The sequence below is a fragment of the Vulpes lagopus genome, chromosome X (genome assembly GCF_018345385.1).
Source record: "Vulpes lagopus strain Blue_001 chromosome X, ASM1834538v1, whole genome shotgun sequence".
Classification (NCBI taxonomy): Eukaryota; Metazoa; Chordata; class Mammalia; order Carnivora; family Canidae; genus Vulpes; species Vulpes lagopus.
Genome location: NC_054848.1, coordinates 7,160,439 through 7,186,202, shown reverse-complemented (window position 1 = coordinate 7,186,202; position 25,764 = coordinate 7,160,439). Strand labels below are relative to the sequence as shown.

The 25,764-nt window shown below is 42.0% G+C and overlaps 1 protein-coding gene across 5 annotated transcripts in view; it reads left to right on the top strand.

Moving 5' to 3' along the window:
- The window catches only part of MID1 (midline 1), a 351,552-nt gene that overhangs the window by 259,426 nt on the left and 66,362 nt on the right, over window positions 1-25,764 (top strand). For all 5 annotated transcript variants that reach the window (XM_041740833.1, XM_041740834.1, XM_041740835.1 and 2 more), the window contains exon 3: window positions 17,868-17,963. In XM_041740833.1, coding sequence (XP_041596767.1) covers window positions 17,868-17,963 — 96 coding nt within the window. The remainder of the gene's footprint in view (window positions 1-17,867; window positions 17,964-25,764) is intronic.

Here is a 25,764-nt window from a genome sequence, read left to right as displayed (position 1 = left end):
GGGTTGCATTAGTGGCGATAAAATTCTCCTTATACATTTGACTCTTAAGTCAAATGGTAAAACGGCTGCCTGGAAACAAATGAACCACAGTCCTGGGGAGTCTGATTAGGCCTGGAAAGTTTAGTGGAAATACCTGGCTACAGAGAGTCCCAAAAGTCTTTGGAGTAAGATATTTCTCCCTGAAAGCCTCCTGTCCCCATTCCCCCCATCTCTCATATTCTTCTAGCCAACTCTTCATTTACTCCACCTGTGCTCAGAAAAATTCACACTTGGGATTTTTGTGCTTTAAACTCATTTTTGCAATTTCCTTTTACATTTCTGGATACATCTTGAGATGAACCCTAAACTACAATTCCAGGCTTGTGTGTTTAGGAGACACTCTGCTATACTACAAAGTGCAAGTAACATAAAACTGCTTTCTTGGCCTTTTATTTATTTATTTATAAAATATTTTATTTTAGAAAGAGAGTGGGGGAGGGGCAGACGGGGAGGGAGGGGGATGAAATCCTCAAGCAGACGCCCTGCTGAGCACAGAGCCTGCCATGGGGCTGGTTGCAGGGCTCAATCCCAGGACCCTGAGATCATGACCTGAGCTGAAACTGAGAGTCAGCCACCTAACTGACTGAGTGAGCCACCCAGGCACTCTTAGATTTTTAAGCCCCCATTGGACCTTAGGACTCAGGGAAAGAAAATGCTTGTCAATGGACAACTTCTTCCTATTTTTCAGTCTTGATATACGTAATCGGTTCTCCAAAGTGATGAAATGCACATAGCCTGCTTCAGAGTACATTGAAGAATGTTTCCTTCCCTTTTTTTGAACTTTTTAAATATATATTTTATTTAAATTCGATTTGCCAACATATAGTGTGACCCCCAGTGTTCATCTCATCATGTGCCCTCCTAATTCCCGAATATTTTCTTCTGATTCCAGTTTTAAAGTTAGAGTTGGAGATACTAAAAAGGTGTAATAACCAGCTGTGAGTTACTGGAAGGAAAACCTATTACTAGCACTTGAACTCAGCATTCTCTGTTTGTCTGTAATCTAAAAAACAAGCGTCTACTAACTTCATCTGCTAATTTGCAACAGCAACTTTCCAGGCAGAGGAGAAAATGTACCCTTGGGAGTAAGGCCTCTCTTTTCAGCACATGTACAAGAGAAAATTAGGACTTTTGACAGAGAAGGAGATAAATAGGCCTACTGCCTTTGGTATCTTCCATAGAATGTCAGAATATCAAGTATTTGGATCCTTCTGGAAAGCTCTCAGCAGAATCAGAAGTGCTCCTTTAAGAGAACTGGAAATACTTCCAAATCTCAGGCAGCACCAGCATAGTTGTGAGAGCAGTATAATCTGAAAACTTTCTCCACCACCTCAATTCTTTCTCAGGATTTGGGGCTGAAGTGTCGCATTGTTTTCCCAGGCCCTCCAGGTGCCCTCATTCACCCACCCTCCCATCCATCTATCCTCGCCCACTCATCTGCCCATTCTTTTAGCAAATAGTTGTTGAGAATCTACTATGCAGCCAACATGGTGTCGGGTATTTGGAATCCAATGGGGGTGGAGACAAGAGTCCTTCAAGGGAGTTTACATCTTTTGTATCTGAAATTTTCTAACTATAAGAAGAGGCAGGGGAAATCTCTGTGTGTGTTACTAGAGAACACTGGCACTGGTAGACTTAATGTTTACCAAATTGACTGTGGATGGGATCCTTGTTACCCATGCCATAGATTCAACTTGGATGGGACTCAGTATCTGGGTCTCTGATGGTCAAGGACACACTGACTCTCATACTTTGAAACAATGCGTCAGACTATAATCAGCTAGTTCTGCTCTGAATCTTTTTCTGTGAACCGCAGAGCACTCTACAGACCACAGCTAGAGCTGTTCGTGTGGAATACCAACAGCCCAGGGAACAGACTAAGGTTACAGGCAGAAGTCTTTGGACTCATTTCACAACCATATGGTGCTATGAAGACTTTGGGATTTTCCCAAATCTTGGAACCTTGCAAAGGCCCTCTAAAGAGCTCTACTCTTTAAAGTTCTGCAGGCAGCATGCAGGGATCTGCTTCTAGCTGAGCTTCCATTCCCGTCTAATGAACCACTTGTACGATGGTGGTGAACAGAGAGGCCCAGTCACCCTGCGGGAGTGTAATAGAGCCACTTCTGGTGTTGCTGTGTCTAATTACTGTTGGTCCAGATTTCCTCTGTAAAATTGCAGGAACTAAATGATTATTAAGATTCATGCAAACAAACCCAGGTTCCACAAGGAGGCAGGAACCCACCTACCCACTATGTATTCGGCCTCCCTCGACCCTAAGGACTGGCTGTAGCCAGAATCAAACTCTGGCATCCTGCCCTAGAGTGGGCTCCTAAGGAGATCTCTTTTCTACACCCAGGATTTTGTTTAGGGCTAGACTACTCTTCGGGAGCTGGAGATCAAGAGCAAGAGTATCAAATTCTCTAGCAGTATCATTCCATCTTGACAAAACAAAATGTGCCTTTCTGGTTGGTACACCTCCAAGCTGTTCTTCATATATACTGTGGCATAATCACACCAACCTCTCCCAGGGCATGTCAGGTTGCCTTCATATCTCGAGCACCAAAGATGCCATTTTTCATTAAACCAACATGAAGGTCCCCTTAGGTACATTTTTTTTATTTAAAAATTTTTGATTGGTTATTGGGGAAGCTTATAGCTGCAAATAGTGTTAATTTTCAAGAAACTGGTTACATGGTAAAATTCAGGCAACCATTATAATGAAGTTCAATCATGAAGAGAAAGTTAAATATGTGGCTCAGTTTCTTTAGTTATTGTGTAAAATAGAATAACATTGCAAAGAAAAAATAGACAAGTGAAAATCACAGTGCTAATGCTTGGGCAAAGCAGTATTGGTGGTCACAGGTAGTGTAAATACTCCAATTATTAGCAGGCAGAGATGAGCTGTATCTCAGGGAAATGGATCATTATTAAGTCATCCGTCTGATCTAGAGCCAGCAGCACGATCTAATGATTTCATTCCTGGATTATTTTTAATATATAGAATTAATGATGTATGGGAGGCGTTCACAATTATTTTAATAATACAATATCCTCCTGAATTGCTCTTGTTAAATAAAATAATGCTGCATTGGAAGAGAGTGTGTATTTTCTTAGTAGTGCTTCACAATTCCTTGTCTTGCAATTCAATAAATCATCTTACACTTGTCAGCACATACAGTCTAAGATTTATTGCCTGATCCATTGCGTGGTAGATAGCTCCTTGGCCGGAGAGCAATTTCTGAAACTAATTTAATCAAAGTGTTTTTATAATATAGTGAACTCTGGCTTGATGTCTCAAATATGTATTGATGTCTTCAGGAACGAATGATTTAATATTCCCCAATTTTGAAATAGAATTCAGATTTGGCTTTCTGTGATTTGTGTTATAGACAGGAAATCGTTAGCTGCATTAATATTATTCATATGTTCTTTTATCAACCAAGCATCTATTGGTGCCTCTATTTGCATGTAGAGCCCTCTGCGAGAGTCTGAGATGCTGTCGGGGGTGGTGAGAAAAGTTATGGGTAGGTGGAAAGGTACAGCCAACAGCTCAGAAGGAGCAACTGGCTTGGCAGTTATTGGCCGGTAAGGAACAGTTTGAAGGTTTTTGCTCATTTTGCAGGCAGTGGTCATTACAGCTGGTTTCTACTGGGGAAATTCTAAACCTACTATAGTTTTGAGGATTTTGCATGCCAACTCAGGAGTTTGATTTTGATCCTTTAAGACTAGACAGCTTTTGGACTTTTGAGAATGTGACACTGGTGATACAAACTTACTGGGAAGATTACTTTGGTGACCACCCATGGTCTGGACCCACTTGGCTGGGTAAATATTAGAGGAAGGAAAACCAACAACTCACGGAAGAAGATGGTTAGAGTGGTAGCCTTGGGAAGACCAGGAAAAGCTGAAGCTGAGGGGCCTTTTTAATAAACAACCATTCAACTGTAGAGAGTGATTGATAGAATGTGTGAAGGAGAGGTCAGGGTCTAAGATTACATTGTGGTTCTCCCCTGGAGAATGGGAATTATCCTTTGTAAAGACTAGAAAGCGGAAAGAAATTTCAAAGGGGCAGATGATGCAGTTAAGAAAGTTGAGTTTAGGGGCACCTGGGTGGCTCAGTCACTGAGCGTCTCCCTTTGGCTCAGGTCATGATCCTGGGGTCCTGGGATCGAGTCCCACGTCAGGCTCCCTGCTCAGTGGGGGGGTCTGCTTCTCCCTCCCCCCTGCTTGTTCTCTCTCTCTCTCTCCCTCCTCTCTCTCTCTCTCTCTCTCTCTCGTTCTCTTTGTCTCAAATAAATAAATAAAATCTTTTTTAAAGACAAAAGAAATTTGAGTTTAAAATAACAAGGGATCGTCAAAGCTTAATGTTGGTGCGGAAGTGGGAATGAGAGACCAAAGTTTAGGTCAGAGTTTAGATCTGAGATCGAACTTTGAATATTATCAGGATGGAGGAGAGAGTCGGAGCCGTAAAAGAGTCCACGTTGGCCGAGGGAATATGTATATATGAAGTCACTGTTTTGTCATAACTGTTTGGAGATGGAAAGAACATGTTCTGGTGAAAGACTCACTCGCAGTCAAAATTACGCGGTGCTAAAGTCTGCCTTTAATTATAGCAAATGTGTTTGATTTGAAAATGTATTCATTAGCTATATAAGTGGCACTTCATTGAAATAAAACTAACGCACTGGAGAAAAACAATGATTAGTGGAAGGCCACTCTATGATTTACTATCACCATTGAACTATCGAGCTGCCTCTGATGTCATATGTTGACATTCTGCCTCCCTGGAGTGTCCTATCACAGTGATCAACCAAGGTCACAGACAAATTTGAAAATCAAATGACAAAAGTCACACTAAAAAGTTCTGAGAGCAAAGCTTAACATTGGCTTTCAGCTTTATACGTTTTGTGTCAGGCCAAATCTTAAAGAGGTGCACTGACTTCAACCAGTTGGGGTGGGGGTGGCATTATTTTTTCATCATAAACAGATGAGTTTGGGTCCTCTGCTGGCTGACTGCCCTCTCCCCCTTTCAACACCACTTAAACATTTTTCAAAACAGCATTTATAAGTAATTGAGAATACACTGGGGCAACTTCACCAAGACTGGTTTTTGAAAAAATTTTTTCTGGAACATTCTGAACATCTGAGTTCTATCTATGTTTTTATTAGAAAAAGCGATTCAGAATTGCCAATGGTGACGGGGTAAAAAGCACATTTGATTCAGGTACACATTCATTCCCAACCTTCCATCTGCCATGTCATTGGGTCATCGCCCCCCACCTCCCCAATCCTCCAGCCCTGCCTTGTTTTCTCCCTGTGCCATGGCTGGCACCCTCTGCCATTATGCTTCCTGTTCCCCAGTGGAGACAGAAGAAACTCCGGAAAGGCCCATGAATAAGGCCTGAGGACAAAGACTGAATAAGAGGATCCAAAGGTGTCCACGAAAAAGGGAAGATAGGAAAAACAGCACAGGTGTGACTCACCCCCCACTTAGCTTCTCTTCTCTTTAAAGATTTTAAACCCCACACGCTGGAGGGCATTACCACATTCAGGTAAGTGGTTCTCAAACTTTAGCACTCACCAGAATCCCCTGGAGAGCTTATTAAATCACAAGTTCTGGGGCCCCAGAATATGCTTTCCCACCGGCTCCCTGGGGAGGCTGCTGCTGGTGGTCCTCCCTGGGTTTGGAGAGCCAGACCCTATGGCCAGGGCGAGATGAGGCTCCGTCATTCATGATCGTTGTAACTGGCAAGTCTCCTTCCACTTCTCTGAATATTGGACAGTTTTCTCTCACTGGGTTAAAAGCAAATGGCTTTAAACATTTTTTTAAGTGACATTTATTCTTTGACTTCCTCTTGAGCCAGACATTGTATATGCGAACCAAAATATATTCCAGGGAAATGACAGTTCTGTTCATTCATTTCCGAAATACACCAGACGCTTAAATTGTCTTCAGTCATGTCTACACAAACCAGCTCTGGGAAATGGCTTAATAATTTTTTTTGCATAGCACTGCAGATGAAATAATTAACTCTAGAATTACTATTATTATTTTTTGCCAGCAGACATGTAGCCCTCAATCAAAGACACAGAATATCATGCTCAGAGATGAAGGAATTAAATGTTATCACTGTGGTTTCCATCATTGTAAATATTTGCGTTTTACCTTTCAGATTGCAGAGGCATTTCTAGTCTTGAGGGCAGTCGTGTTGCCTGAGTTGACCTTTCAAAGAATCTGGGTAGGGCAGTGAATCTATTTTTTTGGTCATCGGAGTTCTTAGATTTCTTCCCCTACATCTTTGATTTACTGAATAAAAAATCCTGTTGGATTAAAACATCTGTAGCATACTTCTGTTATATTTCTGGTGAAATAATTACTGTTAAAATCAACAAACCCCATTTGTAGGATACTAATAATTTGGAAAGTATTAATTGAGGTGACCGGAAGTTCTTTTTAGGCATTGGGAATACTTGAATGCTTCAACAAAGTATTTCCCTTTATCCTCTGGTCAAAAAAAACCCTCTGAATTTCTGAACAGTAATCAGTGTTCCCTGCAAAGCAGTGTTTAGTAAAGTTACTGGGATTTTCTATGATAAACTCCTAGAAATTCACACTTCCAACGACATCTATGTATAATTTTATTCCTGCACTCACTGTATGCATATGCTGCATTCCAAAAAAATATTCTTTGTATTCTGAATAAATCTTAAAGTGTAAAACTAGTGAAGTGAATAAATTATTAATTTTTGTTCACAGTATTACAGATCCAAAGACTTGGCAACCTGATTTCTCAATTTTGAGCAATACTTCATGCTTTTGGCTACACATTAGAACCTCCTAGGAGTTTTAAAGATTCCAATCCCTGGACCTTACCCAGTCTAAGTAATTCAGACTCTCTGGTGGGAAGGGGATATAGACTGAGCACGGTATTTGTACAGCTCCCCCCGGTGATTGTGGTGTACAGGCCAGGATGGGAACCACTTACCCAGTGATCGGTCATCATCTTGCTTCCTTCCTTCCATAACTTTTATGTTTTTTTTAAATTTCAACTCAATCAAAATCACCTTGATTGGACAAAGACAGCATCGGTCCTACTAAATGAGGAGGAAATGGCTGGGTAAAGGTGGTAGAGTCAGGGATGAAGGATGCGATGAATTCAAGGAATTTGAGATTCAGACGTCTAAAACCCAAGGAAGGTTCTGTCTTTGAAGGTTACTCAAGGCTGAGAAACAATGGCATGCTTTCATATTCTTCTTTGATTCTCTAGGCTGTCCCAAATGGGGAATTCTCTTACATAACATTGATTTTGTAAATTCTTAACAGACCAGACCCTTTTAGATGGAGTGGAATTTCAATCTATTTTTTTTTTAGTCAAAGAGAGTAACCTCCCTTGGCTTTAATACTTTTTGCACCTCCCAGATGGGGATATGCATTTTGTGAACAATATGAATCCTTCCTGGGAATGCCACAAATTCAAGAGCAAAGCTGACCATGTATTGAATTTTAATAATCCTTTTCAGCAGCGGGTCCAGGAAAGGCATATTCCTCCCAAACCCAAAACTTTGAGGAGATAAATGTTGCTGTAGAAACAAAGCAAAGCAAAGTTATCTATGCAGAATTATTAGATCAAAGACTCAACTATTTTAGCTTGAAATATATTCAATATATTCACTTTGACCAAAATAAGGTATCTGCAGAATGCGAAGTACTAGCTTAGAAAAAGATTTGGTCTTCCCACAGGATCTTAAAAACAAAAATGTATTTCCATTCATTGAAGGCTAAACATCCACCATGAGACATTCAGGTCTGGTAAAAATGTTTGATGGTATCAGTTAAAACCCTATGTAACTAGAAAAGCCAGAACATGTTCGTTAATGAGTATCTAGCAATGTCATCATCTACTTAGAATGGAGGAAAGGGGATAAGATCAAAATTATTCAATCTCTGAGTGATGGAGGAAGTAAATCTTGAAGTGACACATACAAACAAGGTGTATGACACCCATCAGTATCAGGGGATTTTGTAGACATTTATTATCCCAAGCTCTAAGGCCTCCTTTGAGGTGTGTTTCATGACTGAGAAAAAAAGACTGAGGAAAATAGAATTGATGGAAAAACCAACTGATGAGTAATTCCACATTCAGTGTGTACCTACAACCCAATGCTTTATACTTATTCACAGAATGGAAAAAAACTGACTAATCCTCAGGCTCTGCTGCCTTCTTTACCCACCCTTGACCATGCTCTTGCTGTAACAACCTTGATTCCATTTAAGATCCTTTCTGACTCTTGCCCAGCCTGAATCTTCTGCTTCTCTGAACAGAAGTTGACAATGGAATTCATCCAGACATTTCCATTTCACCCAGGATTTAAAGTTATTTTTTTCTTTCATGAGTTACAAATTATTTGGTATCCAACAAAAAGAGTCTTCTCCTTTAGAATTTTGAATACCTGAACGATTGAAATTTTAGGCATACTACTACTCTCTCTTAGTAGGGATTGAAAAAGTTAAGTGACTTAAATTGTTGAAATTTTTAAAAAAGATTTTATTTATTTATTCATGAGAGATACAGAGACAGAGAGAGAGACAGAGACACAGGCAGAGGGAGAAGCAGGCTCCATGTAGGGAGCCCGATGTGGGACTCAATCCTGGGACTCCAGGATCACACCTTGGGCCAAAGGCGGGCACTAAACCGCTGAGCCACACAGGGATCCCAAATTGTTGAAATTTTTAAATGATTTGGACCAACAGAGAAAACGTTCTGTATTAATTAATAAAAAGTATTTAGATTTTTTAAAGACATTTTTACTGTTTTTAAGGAGACCAATTTTCTGAAAAGGGCCAGTCGTCAACTCTGTCATTGTGGCCCTTAAGCAGCAACAAACAACCCATAAACCAGAGAAAGTATTTGTGTTCCCATAAAACTTTATGGATGCAGAAATTTGAATTTCATATACTTTTCATGTGTCACAAAATTTTATCTTTTCATTTTTAAAAACCATTTAAAAAATGTAAAACCTAAGTAAATAAATAAATAAATAAATAAATAAATAAATAAATAAATGTAAAACCAGGACGCCTGGGTGGGTCAGCAGTTATCTGCCTTCAGCTCAGGGTGTGACCCCAGGATCCTGGAATCAAGTCCCATTATTGGCTCCATTCATGGAGCCCACTTCTTCCTCTGCCTATGTCTCTGCCTCTCTCTGTGTCTCTCATGAGTAAATAAATAAAATCTTAAAAACAACGTAAAAATCATTCTTAGTTGGCAAGACATACAAAAACAGGTGGCAGGCAGGATCTGGTCCGTGCTCTATACTGTGCCGACCCCTGGTCTAGGAGATTAATATTTCCCCAACTTGAAAGCCTTTTTTCTTTTTTTGAGCATGTGCCCCAGGCTGTTTTCTGATATTCCCATAATCCTCCCACCATCTAATTCTTGACTGACGGTTGGTTGCCTCTCTTAAGTCAACCCCATGGATATGCTATGGCAACCCAGAGTGCTGTGTTGAGATTGATTCAAGACCCTGAATAGGGGCATGTGAGCAGGGAAGAGTGACCTTCATGGCTCTATTACCTAGGCCATGAGCTTGGGAAATGTTCCCTGTAATGCTCCATTGATAAAAGTTACAGTCATTTTATCTGAAACATTTCTCTGCAGGCATCAATTTTGCCATGGAGATACTTACTTCTAAACTTGAGATTTTCCAAGGTTCCTAGTCACCCAGCTTCCTTCACCTCAGTATTGATTCTCAAAACTGACAAATGGGTCATGGATAAGTCACCTCTCTTATTACCGGCAGAAGTAGGGCCAAGGGGGTGAGGAGTGAACAAGAAAGGCCATTCACGTCTCTAATATCTGTAGCTAAGTAGTTGTTGTTGGATCTGCTAAAATTATAACAAGGTGAATATAACTCTACTACGATATTTATCTATCTCCATCAAAATTTGAAAGCCATTCTAGACCATAAATGGTATTTAAGAATTGTTCCCTGTCTATTATTGACTACCAGATTAGAATAATAAACCCTGAGCTCCTGATGATGGAATTTATAAATATATAGAGCAGATTCTGCGGAGTTAATACAGAAATATCAAATAAAACCTGACAAGGTAAATACAGTATCGCATATCAAAATGGCTTAAATTGTAGTCCGTGGAACACTAGACTTAAATTTGTATGCAGATTGGGTTTTATTATGTTTTTGAAGTTCCCTGGGCGGCCTGTCTTGCCAGGGCATTTGGAAATGTTAACTATCATAACCAATGAAAAAAGGCATTAAAAACTAAAACCAGCATAAATCACACGTATGCGCGGTCTGTCATGAGTTGAACCTGAAGATAGCCTTAAACTCCTGCAATGTAATTAAAACATCTTAAGTGTTTAGTTACATATAAAGAATTTATGCTTTTATGCAGGTGGCATGTGTTAATACGGGTGTGTTTTCGTATTAAGGATTGTGATTAAAGTTTCTTAGAAGAAAATATATGGATTGTGGCACTCGACGTGTTCATATCCTGATCGTGCCGGAGTGCTGGTGTTGGGTGTCAGGGCTACAAACACAGTTCCTGAATGTCGCTCTGAATATTATGGAATGAAACAAGCCAGATCTGTGTTTGCCTTGAAAGGTATCCAGACTTAATATTATACTTTAAAGACATTCTAAAGCATTGACTTCGGAATAAGAGCAAACATTCTTTAAGGCCTGGATAAACCCAAAAGGAATTACTGAAATCTCCTGTTTCAGGCATACATTTTAATAGTAGTGCTCAGTGACAAGTCATTAATTCCCTGCAACCTGACTCTTAGGTACAGGTCTCCAAAGGCTAAAATTAGCAGTATTTTTGTCTGCTTACCTTGCTATTTGATTAGGTATCAATGTATGTAGAAGTACAAAGCTCATCTGTTAAGTTGGATTTACTATTCTCAACTGCTGTCCGTATCCATGCCTACAGGCTTCTATTGAGATCCGTGTAAAATCTGCTGTCCTGCCAGGAATTATTAAATTGCTAAATTATCAGCTCATATAAGCCTCCCTGAAAACTACGTAACGTAAAGGAGGTGGAATATGGCTCCATGAAAATGCATTAGAAGTGTATGCATTAAAAACAGAAATTATAGGAGAAATTAATCATCCTCGCTGCAGAGGAGTGCAGGGCAGCCTCATTCTTTAAGCAACACGAGGTCTACAACTGCCTTTCACAAATTTGACTTGCGTCCAATCATTTGCTTAATATCCACAAACCAAACCTGCCTTTTAGAAGGACCAGCTTGTATCTTTACTTTGAGAAGGACCATCTTGAATTATTTATATTCCTCTACTTTGGTGGTGGTAGTGGTAGGAGGCACGTGCTGAATTCCCTCAGCCGGTTGTGTGCTCACAAAAGCCTCACTGGTCTCAACAAGGACACGTCCTTAGCGCATCCTTCCCCTTCAAGGAGTAAGAGCGCTGTGAAAAACACACCTGGGGGAGAGGTCACGTTGAGGCTAGGAGCCACTTGACTTTGCTTTTAGGCAGAATTTGGAATAGATATGTCAGTGATCATTGCTGGACTATTTCTAGAAACCTATGTTTATTAAAATTTGTTCAACAGTGCAGTATTTACCTCTCCAGAAACCTTGTGTCTTAGGGGGTTATATGGCATTCCTTTGGAATGCGTCTCAGCTGCCAAGCCCCTCTTCTTGGGCTCAGACTCAATGCTACCAATGAGAAAGGCTCCCAAGGGTAGAAGGGCAATGTTTTAACGATCGGTAGTAGTGGTTAAATGAAATAACCAGTTAGTTGATTTACTACATTAGATTTCGGAAGAGTTGTCCAATGAATATTCAGTTTTCCCTGCTAATTGTTCCCACAATAAATATTTGAGCACTTACAATGGGAAGGGACTGAGCAGTGATGGGTGTACAGCAGGCACTCCACACATAGGTTGGCTTCGTTATGCCCTCTCCCTAGTAGTAGAATTATTTACTGCTGCATTCCAGGGGGAAGAGCTTGTGTCCAGGCCCAGGAAGGAGCTTGGCCTATGGGCCAAATCTCAGTCACCACCTGTTTCTGTAAATAATGTTTTATTGGAACAGAGCCCTGCCCATCCTTTATGTAGAGTCTATGGCCGCTTTCTCCCTATAACAGCAACAGAATTGAGCGGTTGCAACAGAGAGCTTATGGCCAATAAAGACTAAAATATTTACTACCTGGCCCTTTACATAAAAAGGTTGCTGACCCCTGTTCTGGACCCTAATGCTGTGCTGTCCAGTAATGGAGCCTCCAGGCTGCATGTAGCAGCTGAGTGTTTGAAATGCGACTGGTGTGAATTGAGATGTGTTACATGTGTAAAACACATACCAGACTCCAAAGACCTAGTAAAAAGAAAGAACAAAAAAGAATGTAAAATAGCCCATCAGGGGTTTTGTTTGTTTGTTTGTTTGTTTGTTTTTAAAACATCTTGGGCAGCCCCGGTGGCGCAGTGGTTTAGCGCCGCCTTCAGCCCAGGGCGTGATCCTGGAGATCCGGGATCGAGTCCCACATCGGGCTCCCTGCATGGAGCCTGCTTCTCCCTCTGCCTGTGTCTCTGCTTCTCTCTCTGCATGTGTGTCTCTCATGAATAAATAAATAAAATCTTTTAAAAAAATAAAAAATAAAATAAAACATCTTGAGTAATCTCTACACCCAGTGTGGGGTTTGAACTCACAGCTCCAAGATCAAGAGTCACATGTTCCATTGACTAAGCCAACCAGGTGCTCCAGCTCATCAGTTTTTAAATACTGATGACAGGCTGAAATATTTTAGATATTGAATCAAGTAAAATGTATTCTTAAAATTAATTTTAACCAATTCTTTTTATTTTTTTAACATGACTATTTTCTAATAGTTATTAGAAATTTATTTTATTATTTAAGTTTTTTTTTTGTTTTGACTATTAGAAAATTTTAAATGTCATCCACATATGTGGCTGACATTGTATTTCTAATGACTGCTGGTTTAGAGTGTTGAATTTGGAGGATATGTGACCTCTAGAAAAAGTTGGAAAGAGGGGAAGAGGCGCCTGGGTGGCTCAGTGGGTTAAGCATCTGACTTAGTTTCGAGTCTGGTCATGATCTCAGGGTCCTGGGATTGAGTTTCAGGGCAGGCTCCAGGCTCAGCAGGGAGTCTGCTTGTCCCTCCCCTTCCTACTCTGCTCCTCCTCTAGCTAGCGCGCTCTCTCTCTCTTTTTTTTCTCTCTCTTTCAAATAAATAAATAAAATCTTAAAAAAAAAAGACAGGAGAGGTGGAGGAAGAGAAAGCAATCTCTTGTATTTGCAAATGTCTTTCAAAAGCAATAAAATCTTTTGTTAATTTGGCTGTTCCTAATAAGAAGGAATATTCACAGGGATGCCTGGGTGGCTCAGTGGTTGAGCATCTGCCTTTGGCTCAGGGCGTGATCTCACATCCTGGGATCAAATCCTGCATCAGGCTCCCTGCTAAGAGCCTGCTTCTCCCTCTGCCTGTGTCTCTGTGTCTCTCATGAATAAATAAATAAAATCTTTTAAAAAAAAAAAGGAATACTCACAAATAACGAATTAGGATTATTTTCCTAATAAGGTTTTAGTAGGGTTCTCCCGGAAGAAGACCCTGGCTCAGGGTCCCTGTTGGAAGGAGACCCAGGAAGCATCTGTAAGGGAGGGTGAAGCCACACCAAGGAGGGGAGGGAGCGGAAAGAGGGTGTGGCCCTGAGCTCCTTGTGGGGCTCCCTGAAAGACTTTATGGGTCACAACTCAAAGTGACCCCACCTGGGAGGTGAGGGAAGCTGGGCACTTTCCACCTACTGCTGGTAGTTGCTAGCTGAAGGCTGCTCCTAGAGGCATCGGCTTCCCCTCGTCCTCCCCAGCACCCCAGCCTGCCCTGCCCGGGGCCAGATAAAACCCTGGTGCCCAAAGAACAGGTGCCTGCAGCCAAAAGCCACCAGCAAGCCTGGGGCATGGGATCGACACCTAACTGAATGTTTTCTCCTGTAATTCATGATTTCAGCCAACATTTGGATAGTTCCTGGTGTGTGTGTTCATTTCCTCTCTTGAGCTTAACAGTAGCCGCCTAGGGAGGTCTCTCAGCACCCACACACCCCGGGTGGGGGACTGGGCCCAGAAGTCAGCTGGGGTGGTAGCCCCGGTCTCCTCACTCTGCACGTGTGGTCACTTAGGCCCGATTCCTTGGGTCTCTACGGAGCTCGGCTCCCTAAGGAGGTGTGAATACATCAACGTTTTCGAGGTGAGAACAGGAAACTAAAACTATTTTTTTTTTTTTTTGTACTCGGTAGGATTCCTTAGATACCCATAGGGAAGTAGATACTTACATACACTTAGTCCCAAGACTCTCATGCCAAAAAATATTATCTCTCTTTTGCACAAAGCACAGTCAAAATTAGGAGGTTGTAGGAACCTGCTGACCACCACACAGGATGTTAGCGATACCGTTAAATTCTCGAAAACTCCACAGAAGTCCCTGTAGTGGAGGCTTATGGATGTAGTGGAGGCATGGTTCAGCGAGGACTGGATTTTGTTACCTCCCCATTACCCGGGCTCTCTTCAGAAGTGTTGTCAGCCCCTTTGGTACTTCTTGGAAACAAGTCTCTCTCCCAGCTTCATTTCCCTTTATTTTGCTTGTAAGTGACTCGGTAATTCTTTGTGGACTTCAGTAACACTTGTACTATTTCAATTTGAATAACCCCAAAGGATCTAGATAGGTCAATGTGTTTAAACCACAGGCTTCAGTCTACATATTAGTTGATTAAAAACAGATTTTTTCTATACATGATGTATACTTAATAAAGGGAGGGGAAGCAAGCAGATGTTTGTAAAATCGAAATGTGTTAGATTATATTTACTTGGCCCTCTTTTGCTGACGAGCTTTAGAAAAATCATACCTATGATCACTGAAGTGTAAACAGTGAGATGATGTATTTCCCTAGAAACTTCCTGCTCCAAAGGGTCAGCCAAAAAGACAAGTAAAAAGATTCCCTAAGATTAACATACCAAAAGAAGTTGACAAATGCACCATAAAGTAGTCACATCTAGATCAAGGACACTGAATAACGGAACGCCTCAAAATTATTCTCTAGTCTCTGACCATAAAGTGATCAATGGTTGTGATTGATTTCATCCGAACAGAAAAGCCTTTGGCTCTCGTCTTTGTCGTCTTTGTCATCGTTAAGAGCTTTGAAAGCACGTTTCTCTCGACGCAAACATGACATCGTTGCCTTGCACCTAGCTCACTCTCTCTGGCTCTTTCTCTGACTTCCCGCTCGGGTAGCCCATCCTTTAGGTGGGAAATAGTCGTGTTTCTCCTTTCAAATATTTATATTTAAGATGCTCTGAGTGTTTCGAAGCCAAAATCAAAGCGTTCCTATTGGTCTTCCAGTCCCGATGACATATGCACAGAACCTCCCTCTGAATTCTGAGCACATGAGAACTACAGATACAATATTTTCGAATGGATTTTGAAGACTAATAACAAGTTGAAACCTAAGTGGAAAGAATCCAAAGGCCGGAAATGAAAGGAGATGCAGAAGGGTGGGAGAAGGAGAGGAGATGGGCCGAGGGGGAGCACGGTGGAGAGCATCTCACCGGGGCCGGAGCCCCCCGCTGTCCCCTCTGTACCCCCGAGGCCAGCACTCCCCATGGACACACTGGACTCAGAGGGCACCTCCTGGGCGCCTGGGGCTCAGTCAGTTACCTGTCTGCCTTCGGCTCAGGTCATGATGGGGGGTCCTGGGATCGAGCCCCACATAGGGCTCTCTGCTCAGTGGGGAGTCTGCTTCTCCCTCTCCCTCTGCCTCCCCCACTCCCCCTGCTTGTGATCTCTGGCTCTCTCTCTCTCTGTCAAATAAATAAAATCTTTAAAAAAAAACACATACACAAAGGGTACCTCCCACCTTCTCTGGAATTGGAGCCAGATAGAATTCTCAGGGAAGGAAGCAGAGACACACGGGTGTCTCGTGGGAGTGCCCTCTCTGGGGGGGGGGGGGGCGGGGGACGACCTCAGACCCCAACATCACAGTGGGCAGCTTGCCTGGCAGTGCGGTGCCAATCCCCAGATCACAGCGCAGGGAGCAAAGTTCACATCAGATGAGCTGCCAGACAGAAATTATAAGATACAAGATAAAATCAGACTCTTGGGAAACGTTGCACAAACACAGGAAAATACAGAATTGCCCTTTTTTCAAGCAAGCTTAAGAATAAATAAGTGTGTTTAGTTCTTTTGAAATTATGAAGGAGGGAGTTGCATCCTGGGAACAGGAAGAGAAAGTAACTCAAGAAGAGGGCGATGTGATCAAGAATCCCCTGGAAATGAAAAATGCGGTCATTGAAATGAAAAAAATCAGGCAATAGGGTAAAGACCAGATGGATAAGCTTAACTTGTTTAAGAACAACCAGAGAGATTTCTCTTTCTGACTCGTGCTTTTGAATGAAGCATTAAGTAAAAGTGCTCTTTTCCTGAATATACCTTTCTAAATCTAAAATTTTGGAAAGTAGAAAGAGTAAACGCTTTCAGAAATTAGTTTCACAGCATAGTGAACTGTTATCACTTTTATGAAATTATTGATGTTCAAAGTGCCCCCATACTCCTTTCAAATCCTTTTTCTCAGATGGCATTACACATCCTCGATCTACTTTCTTTTCCATGAAGTTTCCTTCCGTTCACTGTATTCGTGGAATTGTCTGACTGTTAAAACACACGGTCACCCTAATCCTTGGCCCTGATCTTGGTCCACGACGTTGTTCTACCCCCTGCCTGTAGAATGCACTTCCACGTGGCCACTTCCACCTCGATTCCACCTTCCCGAGACTTTCCCATTCTTGCTCACCAAAAACTCCATGCCCATCCTCCCAGCCTCGGCAGCAAGAATGTGTCCTCTGGAAAACCTCCAGGCAGCCCTGACGCTGCCCCTTTCTCATTCACAGCATCTCTCTCCCCCCGTTGCAGAGCCATCTCCCTGTGGGCAGGGAGTGGGAATTTTTATGTGTGTTTCCCCAGAATCTCTCAGAGTCTGGCACTTAGGAGAAGCATAATAGATTTGTGTGAATGGATAAATGAATGAATGGCATAAATGAAGAGCATCCAGAATGAGAAGCGGGTTATTGTGGTTGAAAATTAGATTTAATGGTCATTGCAGCAAACTTCGATGTTCTAAAGGAATAGGGAATAATTCTAGATTTGTAAGCAGGATAGTGATATGAGAAATGTGGCATTCCAGGAAATTTAATCTGACGTGGATAGGTTGATAGAACAAGAATAGAAGCAGGTACAATGAAATGTGCTATGAGTGAGTAAATGTGTATGATGAGGACTTCTAATATCTTATAAATGCCTATAAATAGTCATAATGTCAGCGAGAGCCAGATAATTCAAACCTTTCTCCGAGGGACTGCCTCGGTGGTAAATCCTCAAAATCCAATAATAGTTGATTTGCTGTGGGAATATATTCCTTATATTATTGCCATTTCTGATTCAGGTAAAGAACTAGAAATCCAATTACCTCCTTTCTCCTCAGTTCACGACCTATAGCTAATTATTCAGGCGAATGTGCCTGAGTTCCTACGAGAAGCAGGAACCAAAAGGATGAAATTTGAACCTTTCTTAAAGGTTCTTTTACATGCAGCTCCGCAGAGTCGACTTTAAATCTATAAATGCTTAAAGCTGCATAGATTGCATTGAGGTTCCTGAAAAATAGATCAGTTTTTCGGGGGTAGGAGTACTTTTGTGTATCTTGAAGTATGAAAGGTATCTAAATACTTCAGGACACAGTGTAGTATTTTCGGGATGCAGAATAATATTTTTCTTCTCTTTCTGAACAGCAAAACTTAGAGAGTAACCTCACCAGCCTTATCAAGAGGAACACGGAATTGGAGACCCTTTTGGCTAAACTCATCCAAACCTGTCAGCACGTGGAGGTGAGCGTCTCTGTCTCTGTGTGTGCTGTGTTTCATGTGAAAATCGCGCCCTTGACGTTTTTAAGATGGGAATCTTTTTAAGATTAGATCTTTTGCCAAAGCCAAATATAAAAGATGGACGAACTTGGAAGGAACTAGAATCTCCCAGAATCTCTCCCCTTGCACTGCTTTGTCCCACCCCCACCCATCCACCCACCCACTGCTGCCACGACAGCTCTCCCTGCAGCGGCTTTACTTAGCATTCCTAATATTGTAGATTTTAATCACCCTCACAAAAAGCATCCAAAAAAGCACTACATAAAAGGTGTTGTATCAGTTTCCTGGGGCTGTTGTGACAAATCACCATGAACTTGGATGGCATGAGACAATAGAGCTTTATTCTCTCATAGTTCTGGAGGCCAGAAGTTCGAAATCAAGCCTTGGTTCCTCTGAAGGCTCTAGGGGAGGGAAATTCCATGCGTCTTCCCACCTTCTAGCAGTTCCAGGCAATTCTTGGAGTTCCCTGGCTTAAAGCTGCAGCCCTCTAACCTCTGGCTCTGTGGCCCCTTGGCTTTCTCCCTGTGTGTCTCTGGGTCTGCGTCCAAATCTCCTTCTTACAAGGACGCCAGACATTGGATTGGGGCCATCCTACCCCAGTGGGAATTCACTTTAACTCGATTATATATGCAAAGACTCTACAAGGTTATGTTTGCCGATAACGGGCATTAGGACTTAGACATAATCTCTCTGGGGGGGACACAACTCAACCCACGGCAGGTGTACATTAAATGCATCTTAGTTGTCAGATATGTTCCCATGAAAAAGACCACTTGTCGGGATCAAGTCAAGAGTATGCAGGCAGCAGTGACACCGAGGACAAATTGCAGAACCCAGATCTTTCTAACCTCCTGCTTAGAATGGATTCGCTTTGGGGCTGTCTGGGTGGCACAGTCTGTTGAGTATCTGACTCTTGATTGTGGCTCGGGTCATGGTCTCAGGGTTGTGAGATCAAGCCCCACATCGTGCTCCTCGCTCAGTGCAGTCTGCTTGTCCCTGTCCCTCTGCTACTCCCCGATTTGTGCACTCTCTCTTAAATAAATAAATAAATAAATAAATAAATATCAATCAATCTTAAAAAACAAAAAAAGAAAGGATTCGCTTTTGGCAAGGGTTTCTCCAGGGACCATTTTGAGCCTTGTTGATTAAACAACGTGGTAAATAACAGTGAACAAGCATAATGTTTTCATTATTGTAGGGCACAGTGAATACATGTTATAGGAATAAATGGATGAACAAAATGGAATGATCCATGTGCTGTATTTTATTTTTATGATGTGATGGCATTTGATGTTTAGGACAATAAGAAAGAATAATTTCTCTTCAGTAAAACAAAAAAAAAATTACCTGTGTTTTATGGGGAAATCTTACAAAGGCTTTATGGATTGAGTGATTATTTCATTCAATTTCAGCTAGTTACTTCTTAAAGCATTTAGTGTCTGGTTTCTATTATGGCCTGTAGTGATTTCAGAACAACTGTCTTGTTCCTAATGCAATAGTAGTATGGCTTGAATTTACAAAATGCTATTCGTTTTAACATGTAAAATTACTTTCTAAAATGCTCAGCAATTTCAAATGATAGAAATTTCCCAGCAGATTTTATTTTTCTTCCAAAAGATTAGATATTTAGTTGTGATAGAGGCTTTTTAAATAAAGCTATTACTGAATTGATTGTAGCAGACTTGCAAGTCCACACATACGTGCCCTTGGAAGTTATTCTAGACGTAAGGAGTAAAGGGTATTCATTCCTTTCACTGTGTTTCTGTACAAAGCCTTTGGAGTGGAAAGAAATGCTTGTGGGTGAATAAATTTGGTATTTGGGAAATTTATCCTGGGTAAAAATTAAAGAAAATTAATTATGAGGAGAAAAATGAGAGTGGTAATACCTTTTTTTTTTACACGTGTCCCTTATTCATAATTATTAATATTCTCAGAGTATAATTTTTCACAGAATTGAGCATCCAGTTCTCAATACAGTAACCAGACGAGTCTGTTGAACATTTCTTTAAGTCACTGATGAAGGAGCCAGCAAGGTGGTAAAGCTGGCCGAAAGGAGCTCAGCAGAAGACCTCCACCTGCAAACACCTGGGGCAGGTAGTGACAGTGTGGGTAGAAGGGCGCTAGAATAAGGCAGCTAAATGAGATGCAAAACTGGGCTCGGGACCCAAAGGGCAATGCAGTCATAACGTTTGGGCAAAATGAGTCGTATATCATCAGTTTTCTCTAAGTTATGTTTAGCTTTGCAGAGACCGAGGCTTGATCAGGAGTCCATAGAAAGCCAAACTCATCCCCTGCCAGCCTGGAGTTGCAGGGCCCTTCCTTAGGCTGCCTTGGTGGACCGCACTCCACCTAGTACAACCCCGAAAGGACTCACCGTCTTCTTTTTGCCTTATTTCCAGGTTTGGGATAATTTAGTTTAACATGACTTTCTGCCCTGCCTCCTCTGATCACTGCTGATGCCTGAGTTGTGTTCGCTGCACAGATATTTCTGGGCGAGCGTGTAAATTTGAGCCTCTGGCCAGTCACTTGGGTTTGCTAAAGTGCCACACTGGTTTGTTCCTGCCATTCACGTGTAGGGGGCAGCCCCCGTGTGTGCGGTGCCCGGGGACCTGCCCACGGGGAGCTTAGCACCCTGCCTAAGACCAAGGAATGACGGCCATCCAAAATGAAAACTAATCGCTGTGAGGGAGGTGTGGACTCTGTACTTGGCATTTCCAGGAAGCAAGACGTTTCTCCCAGCTGGGGGCAGGGGGAGGCAGCACCCAGGCTGAGCCTGCCTTCCAGGGTAGGTGGCATTTGGGCGGACGGAGGGACAAGAACAGCACTGCTTGCAGGGCAAACCGAGGCATGGGGCTAGAACAATAAAGAGTGTGTGTACCCAGAGCAAGTAGTTCGTTCTATGGAAACAGAAGGCGTGTGAGGGGGATCGGTAGGAACCGGCTTTTGGGAGTTGAGAGCTGGGTGGGCTTTAGTGATGCCAGCACTGTGTCAACTCTATTTGGTCCCGAGGGTTTCGCGAGGGTTCGAGGAGCACAAAGATCTGGGTCATTTCCCCCCTTACAGCCGGCATCCCTCATTCTTTCCAGTCTGGGATATTTTTGGCTGATGGAAGACGAAGAGGGAGATCTTAGTGCAAAACCCGCGGGGGGCACATCCAGGGGAAACCCTCCCAGCCCGCTGGTAAGCTCCGAAAAGGGAGTGGAATCCGTTAGGCACTTTTAACTCAGCGCAGTGGACAAGCATTTCCTGGTTCACATCCGAGGTTCCGAGACTGTATTTCTTCCTTTTCCTCTTCCTGATGGTGTCCTTGTATTTGGGGCTGAGCATTCCTAGGGAAAATAATCCCCATGCCAGCTGGAGCACAAAACTCCAAGCACGGAGGCGACTCTCAATTGTTGTAAATCAAATCAATGAATTCCCACCAAATCCTGAGGAAATGCCACATCCTTATAAGTCCACACCTCCTTCCTGGGATTCACTTCTGCTTTTCTTGAGAACGAAAAGAGCTTGAAGGTCTCCCCCCATCCCCATTGTTTTTGTGACTTGTTTTTACAGTGAGGGTAAGCAAATGAAATGGCTTTGTGATAGTTAAGTAAGTACCCAGTCTTTTTAAAACCAGTGAACGGAGGGTGTGAAGGCCAAGGGAGCGCAGGACTCGGGAGGGAGAGGCATGGAAAGAGCAATATTGGGGAGACTCTCAAGAATCGTGCATGTACTGTGCTGGCTGGGATTCTAGAAATGAGTGGGGTTTTTGGCCACCGGGTTTTCTTTTCTTCAGGAGAGAAAGACCGTGGAGAATCCCCAGGGGATGAGTTTAAGGTTAGTTCTATGTGGGGTCTGGGACAAGCCTATGAGAAGTGATCAAAATCTGGGTCAGCCACAGAACTACTGGTTCCAGATCGAATATGGATTGTTTCTCTTCATCACCTCATCCTCCTCCCTGTTTTATTTTTAAAATCAGAAGACCTAGTTTATTAGCTAAGCAAATACTGATATGTATCAAATTCTGCACACATTCTGAGAATCAAGTTCTTTCACAGGGTCTGCAACACCTGGACACAAATGAGATGTTCATTTGGGGAATGACAGGGGACCAGTGAGTAAATACACAGAGAGGTGGGAAAGAGCAGCTGGGGAAGGGTGGCTAATTAATTGCCAGAGCAGTGTGGAAAAAGTAAAGGCTCATCTGACCTCACCGTCCTTGCCCAAGCTCATCCTAGAAGGGTATTCTCCAAGCCGGCATCCCGCCCAAGTCCTGGCATGAGCCCCTTTGGCTTATCTTGCCTTGTTTGTAATTACTTTTCATTTTATTTTAAAGATTTTGTTTATTTATTTGAGAGAGAGAGAGAGCACAAGCAGGGGGAGAGGCAGAGGGAGAAGCAGACTCCCTGCCAAGCAGGGAGCCCAACTTGGGGCTCTATCCCAGGACCCTGGGATCGCGACCTGAGCCGAAGGCAGACGCTTAACTGACTGAGCCACCCAGGCACCCTGTAATTCCTTTTTTTTTAAAATTCCTTTTGCCTTTGTTTGCAAATTATCTTTTTCTTTCATTTTAATGAAAACCTTGCTCTCTTGCTGGCTTTCTCTGAGTTCTTCCACTGCTGATGACACTCGTGAAGTGACAACGTGGGGGTGAACTAAGTGCCTTTTAATTCCATTTTTGCCCAGATATTGGGCTCCATAAATTGAGAGGGAGGGGGGTGATGTATTATAGTAGCTCCTCAGAAATGGTAAAAAAAAAAAAAAATCTTGATTTCGTAAAATAGATAGGGGTCCGTAAAAGACTTTTGTAGTCATTCACCACATCCTAAGAGCATTCCATTGTAAACTTTGAGATGGGGGAAATCACTGGGTTAAAAAGAAAGATGAACTTTTATGTTTATATTATTTTATTATATGGTTTTACCTGAGAGCATTCTCTGCATCTCTATGGAAAACCTTGACAATTGCTTCATCTACACCCATTGGATAAAGACCAGCATCTGAACACCAAATGTGCTCTTTTTTTTTAAAAAAAAAAAAAAAAACCAAATGTGCTCTTTGTGTCTTGTGGACAGGGGCCTGGTCTTGGATAACGTATGTCGTGCTGGGGGCCGACTCAAATGTGCAAAGGCACAATCTATTGTCACTTGCAGATAAGGGTTAGATTCCCACCCCATCTGAGCCCTTGTGAAAATGTTCTCAGGGTATAATTAGAGTCGGATTCTGGCCGCATTAAAACACGCCAGGCAACCCACAGTCATCCATGGGGTCTCCATGCAGACGGCTCTGGAATGATGATAATGTGATAGTACAAAAATGGTGGCATTCAAAAATTATAAGCCACTGCGGTAAAGGCTGCTCTCCCAAATTCAAGTCTTAGGGTTCCCAAGACAGATGAGAAGAGGAACTCTTAGGCTGCACAGAACTTCATTCTCTCCGGAGAAGATTGACTACCACATGTGTATGATGGCTACGTATCCAGTTCACTCCACCAAGTTTGCTAAAATTGACCACTCATGAAAGAAACTTAACATTTCTCCATGAAGATTAAATTTAATTGTTTATTAAAGTAGTATGTATCTAACACATACTCAAATATCTTCCCCTAGATTCAATGCTTCTGCCTTAAAAAAATGATTCATAAGCATTGAATCCTGATATCTTCTTAGGTATATTCATGAGGAATAATGAGAAGACCAGTAGAAAGTCTTCCCGTCTTGTTTTGGAATAAGAGATGAATCTTAGGAATGAATGAGTGAATATGAGGCTTGGTCCATTTGGTGTTACTCTCAGAATAACATTTCTCAAGTTTCAGCTTTGAAAGTTTTTTTAAAACATGATCCACACCTCTCCTCATCTTTCCAGTTTGGATGGGATGAACTATTGTGTCACATTCAGAATCCTACCAGGTGGCTTGGATTGGAGTGTGAGCCCATGTACATGCCTCTGAAAGTAATTCCTCTGACATATTTGAATTTAGTAATGCAGATTTTTAAGGCGAATACTTAAATGTGAAATAATTGGTCTTAATTGGGGGCCCAGCGGATGAGCAGTGGGAAAAAGAGAGAAGACATGTATCTTAATGTGGTCTCTCCCCTTCTTCATCACGTCTCCCCTACACTATTCCACACACAACCTCCATGCCTTGAGATATTTAGACACTTGACTAGAGCAGCAGGGATGTTTCCGGCATGATATAAAGAATAATAACGGGTCATGAGAGATCCAAAAAAAAAAAATGGCCATTGTAGTTATCACAAGAGATAGTGGTAGTTGGATGGATCCAGCTGAGAGAGTCAGAGGTGCGAGAGGAACGATCCCAGGTGAGAAGGTGACTGTCAGGTAGGAGATTGAGTCTCATTATCATGCCTGTGCGCACCATTCAGAGATGAGCATGATTCCAACCATCAATCCATCATTTTGTTACTGAACTAGCTTCTTTTGTTTCTGGGTCTTGATATCTAGTTTAAATTATTTTTCCAACAAATGAATATAAAATTGCTTTTTTATGGTAATCAAGATGAAATTATCTCTGTACATAAGATAATTACAGAGTGTGAGAGAAGCGGGACACATCATCTTTTACCTTCGTTTGATTCACTTCTATTTTTAATTGCTAAATGTTATAGGGAAAACTGAAGAGCTCTGTTCTAATTTTGAAATTCTCCCGCAAAATAATTGAGTCATGCATATAAAATGCTCGTTAACAAGAGCACAATTGTAGCATTGATTATTTTTGTTTGAAACAGAAATATGAAATTTTTAATTCAGCTATTTAAAAAGCCTGAGGCTACCACTCAATGTAAAAGGCTTTCAGTGAGAAGCAACACAAATAAAGATTTTTACAACCAAGTGAGGTAACTTCCCAGCCTGGGAATTTATGATAGAGCTTTTACTATGCTTTTAAAAGTATTTTCACTAGATAGAACATCAGGTTTATATGTACGAGGTGATGAAAACTATCCTAGTAGCCTAATTCTCTGACCAGACAAGCTCTGTTTGGGGTTGTGATAAGTCCAAGAAGGCCTTCCATGTGTTTACACAGGTTGGGAAGATGGTGCCTTGTCGGTCCTTGCAGGTATTAGAAGGTGATCACTGGATGGAGTCTTACAGCTCCACAGCAACGTGTGGCCTGTGGTGGAGGGAAGACAAAAGCGACGGGACTTAACACAGATGTACACAAAAAACAAAAACAACCACTTAGCTAGCTCCTACCATCACTTTCTGATTTAATTATCCCAATAACATTTTGCGGTAAATGTCATTCAGATGACCATGGAAATGTGACTTGTAGGCAGACATAAAAAGAATCAGCCAGAAAGGAAAAAAAATGGATCAAACCGAATCAAATAATAAAGCAACTGGAGTGGTTACTGAACTTCAGCTCCCCGAACCAGGTGAGAGAGTTGAAAGAGATGATTCAAAACTTAGATTTCTAGGGGAGTGCTCATGGCGAGAAGCGATCCCACCTGCTGGGGGAATTGGAAACCCTGTCCAACTCGCCATAACCAGGGCCCCAGTGAGTATATTTCTGTGGTGCCACTGGAGCCAGTGGGCCTCCAGGTCTTGTGAGATTATTCTCAACTCTTTGACCACGAAGCCTCAACTTCTTTGAGACGATCAGTTTGCTCCTGTTAATAAAGAAAGTTCTTTTTTTCCACCTCCCCACGAAGTTTGAGAAGTATGCGTAAAGATGCAGAACTAAACCATATCTGTAGAATCAATACTTTGTATTACAATTTGGAACTAAAACATATGTTTGTGTTTTACGGGTTTGTAGCAT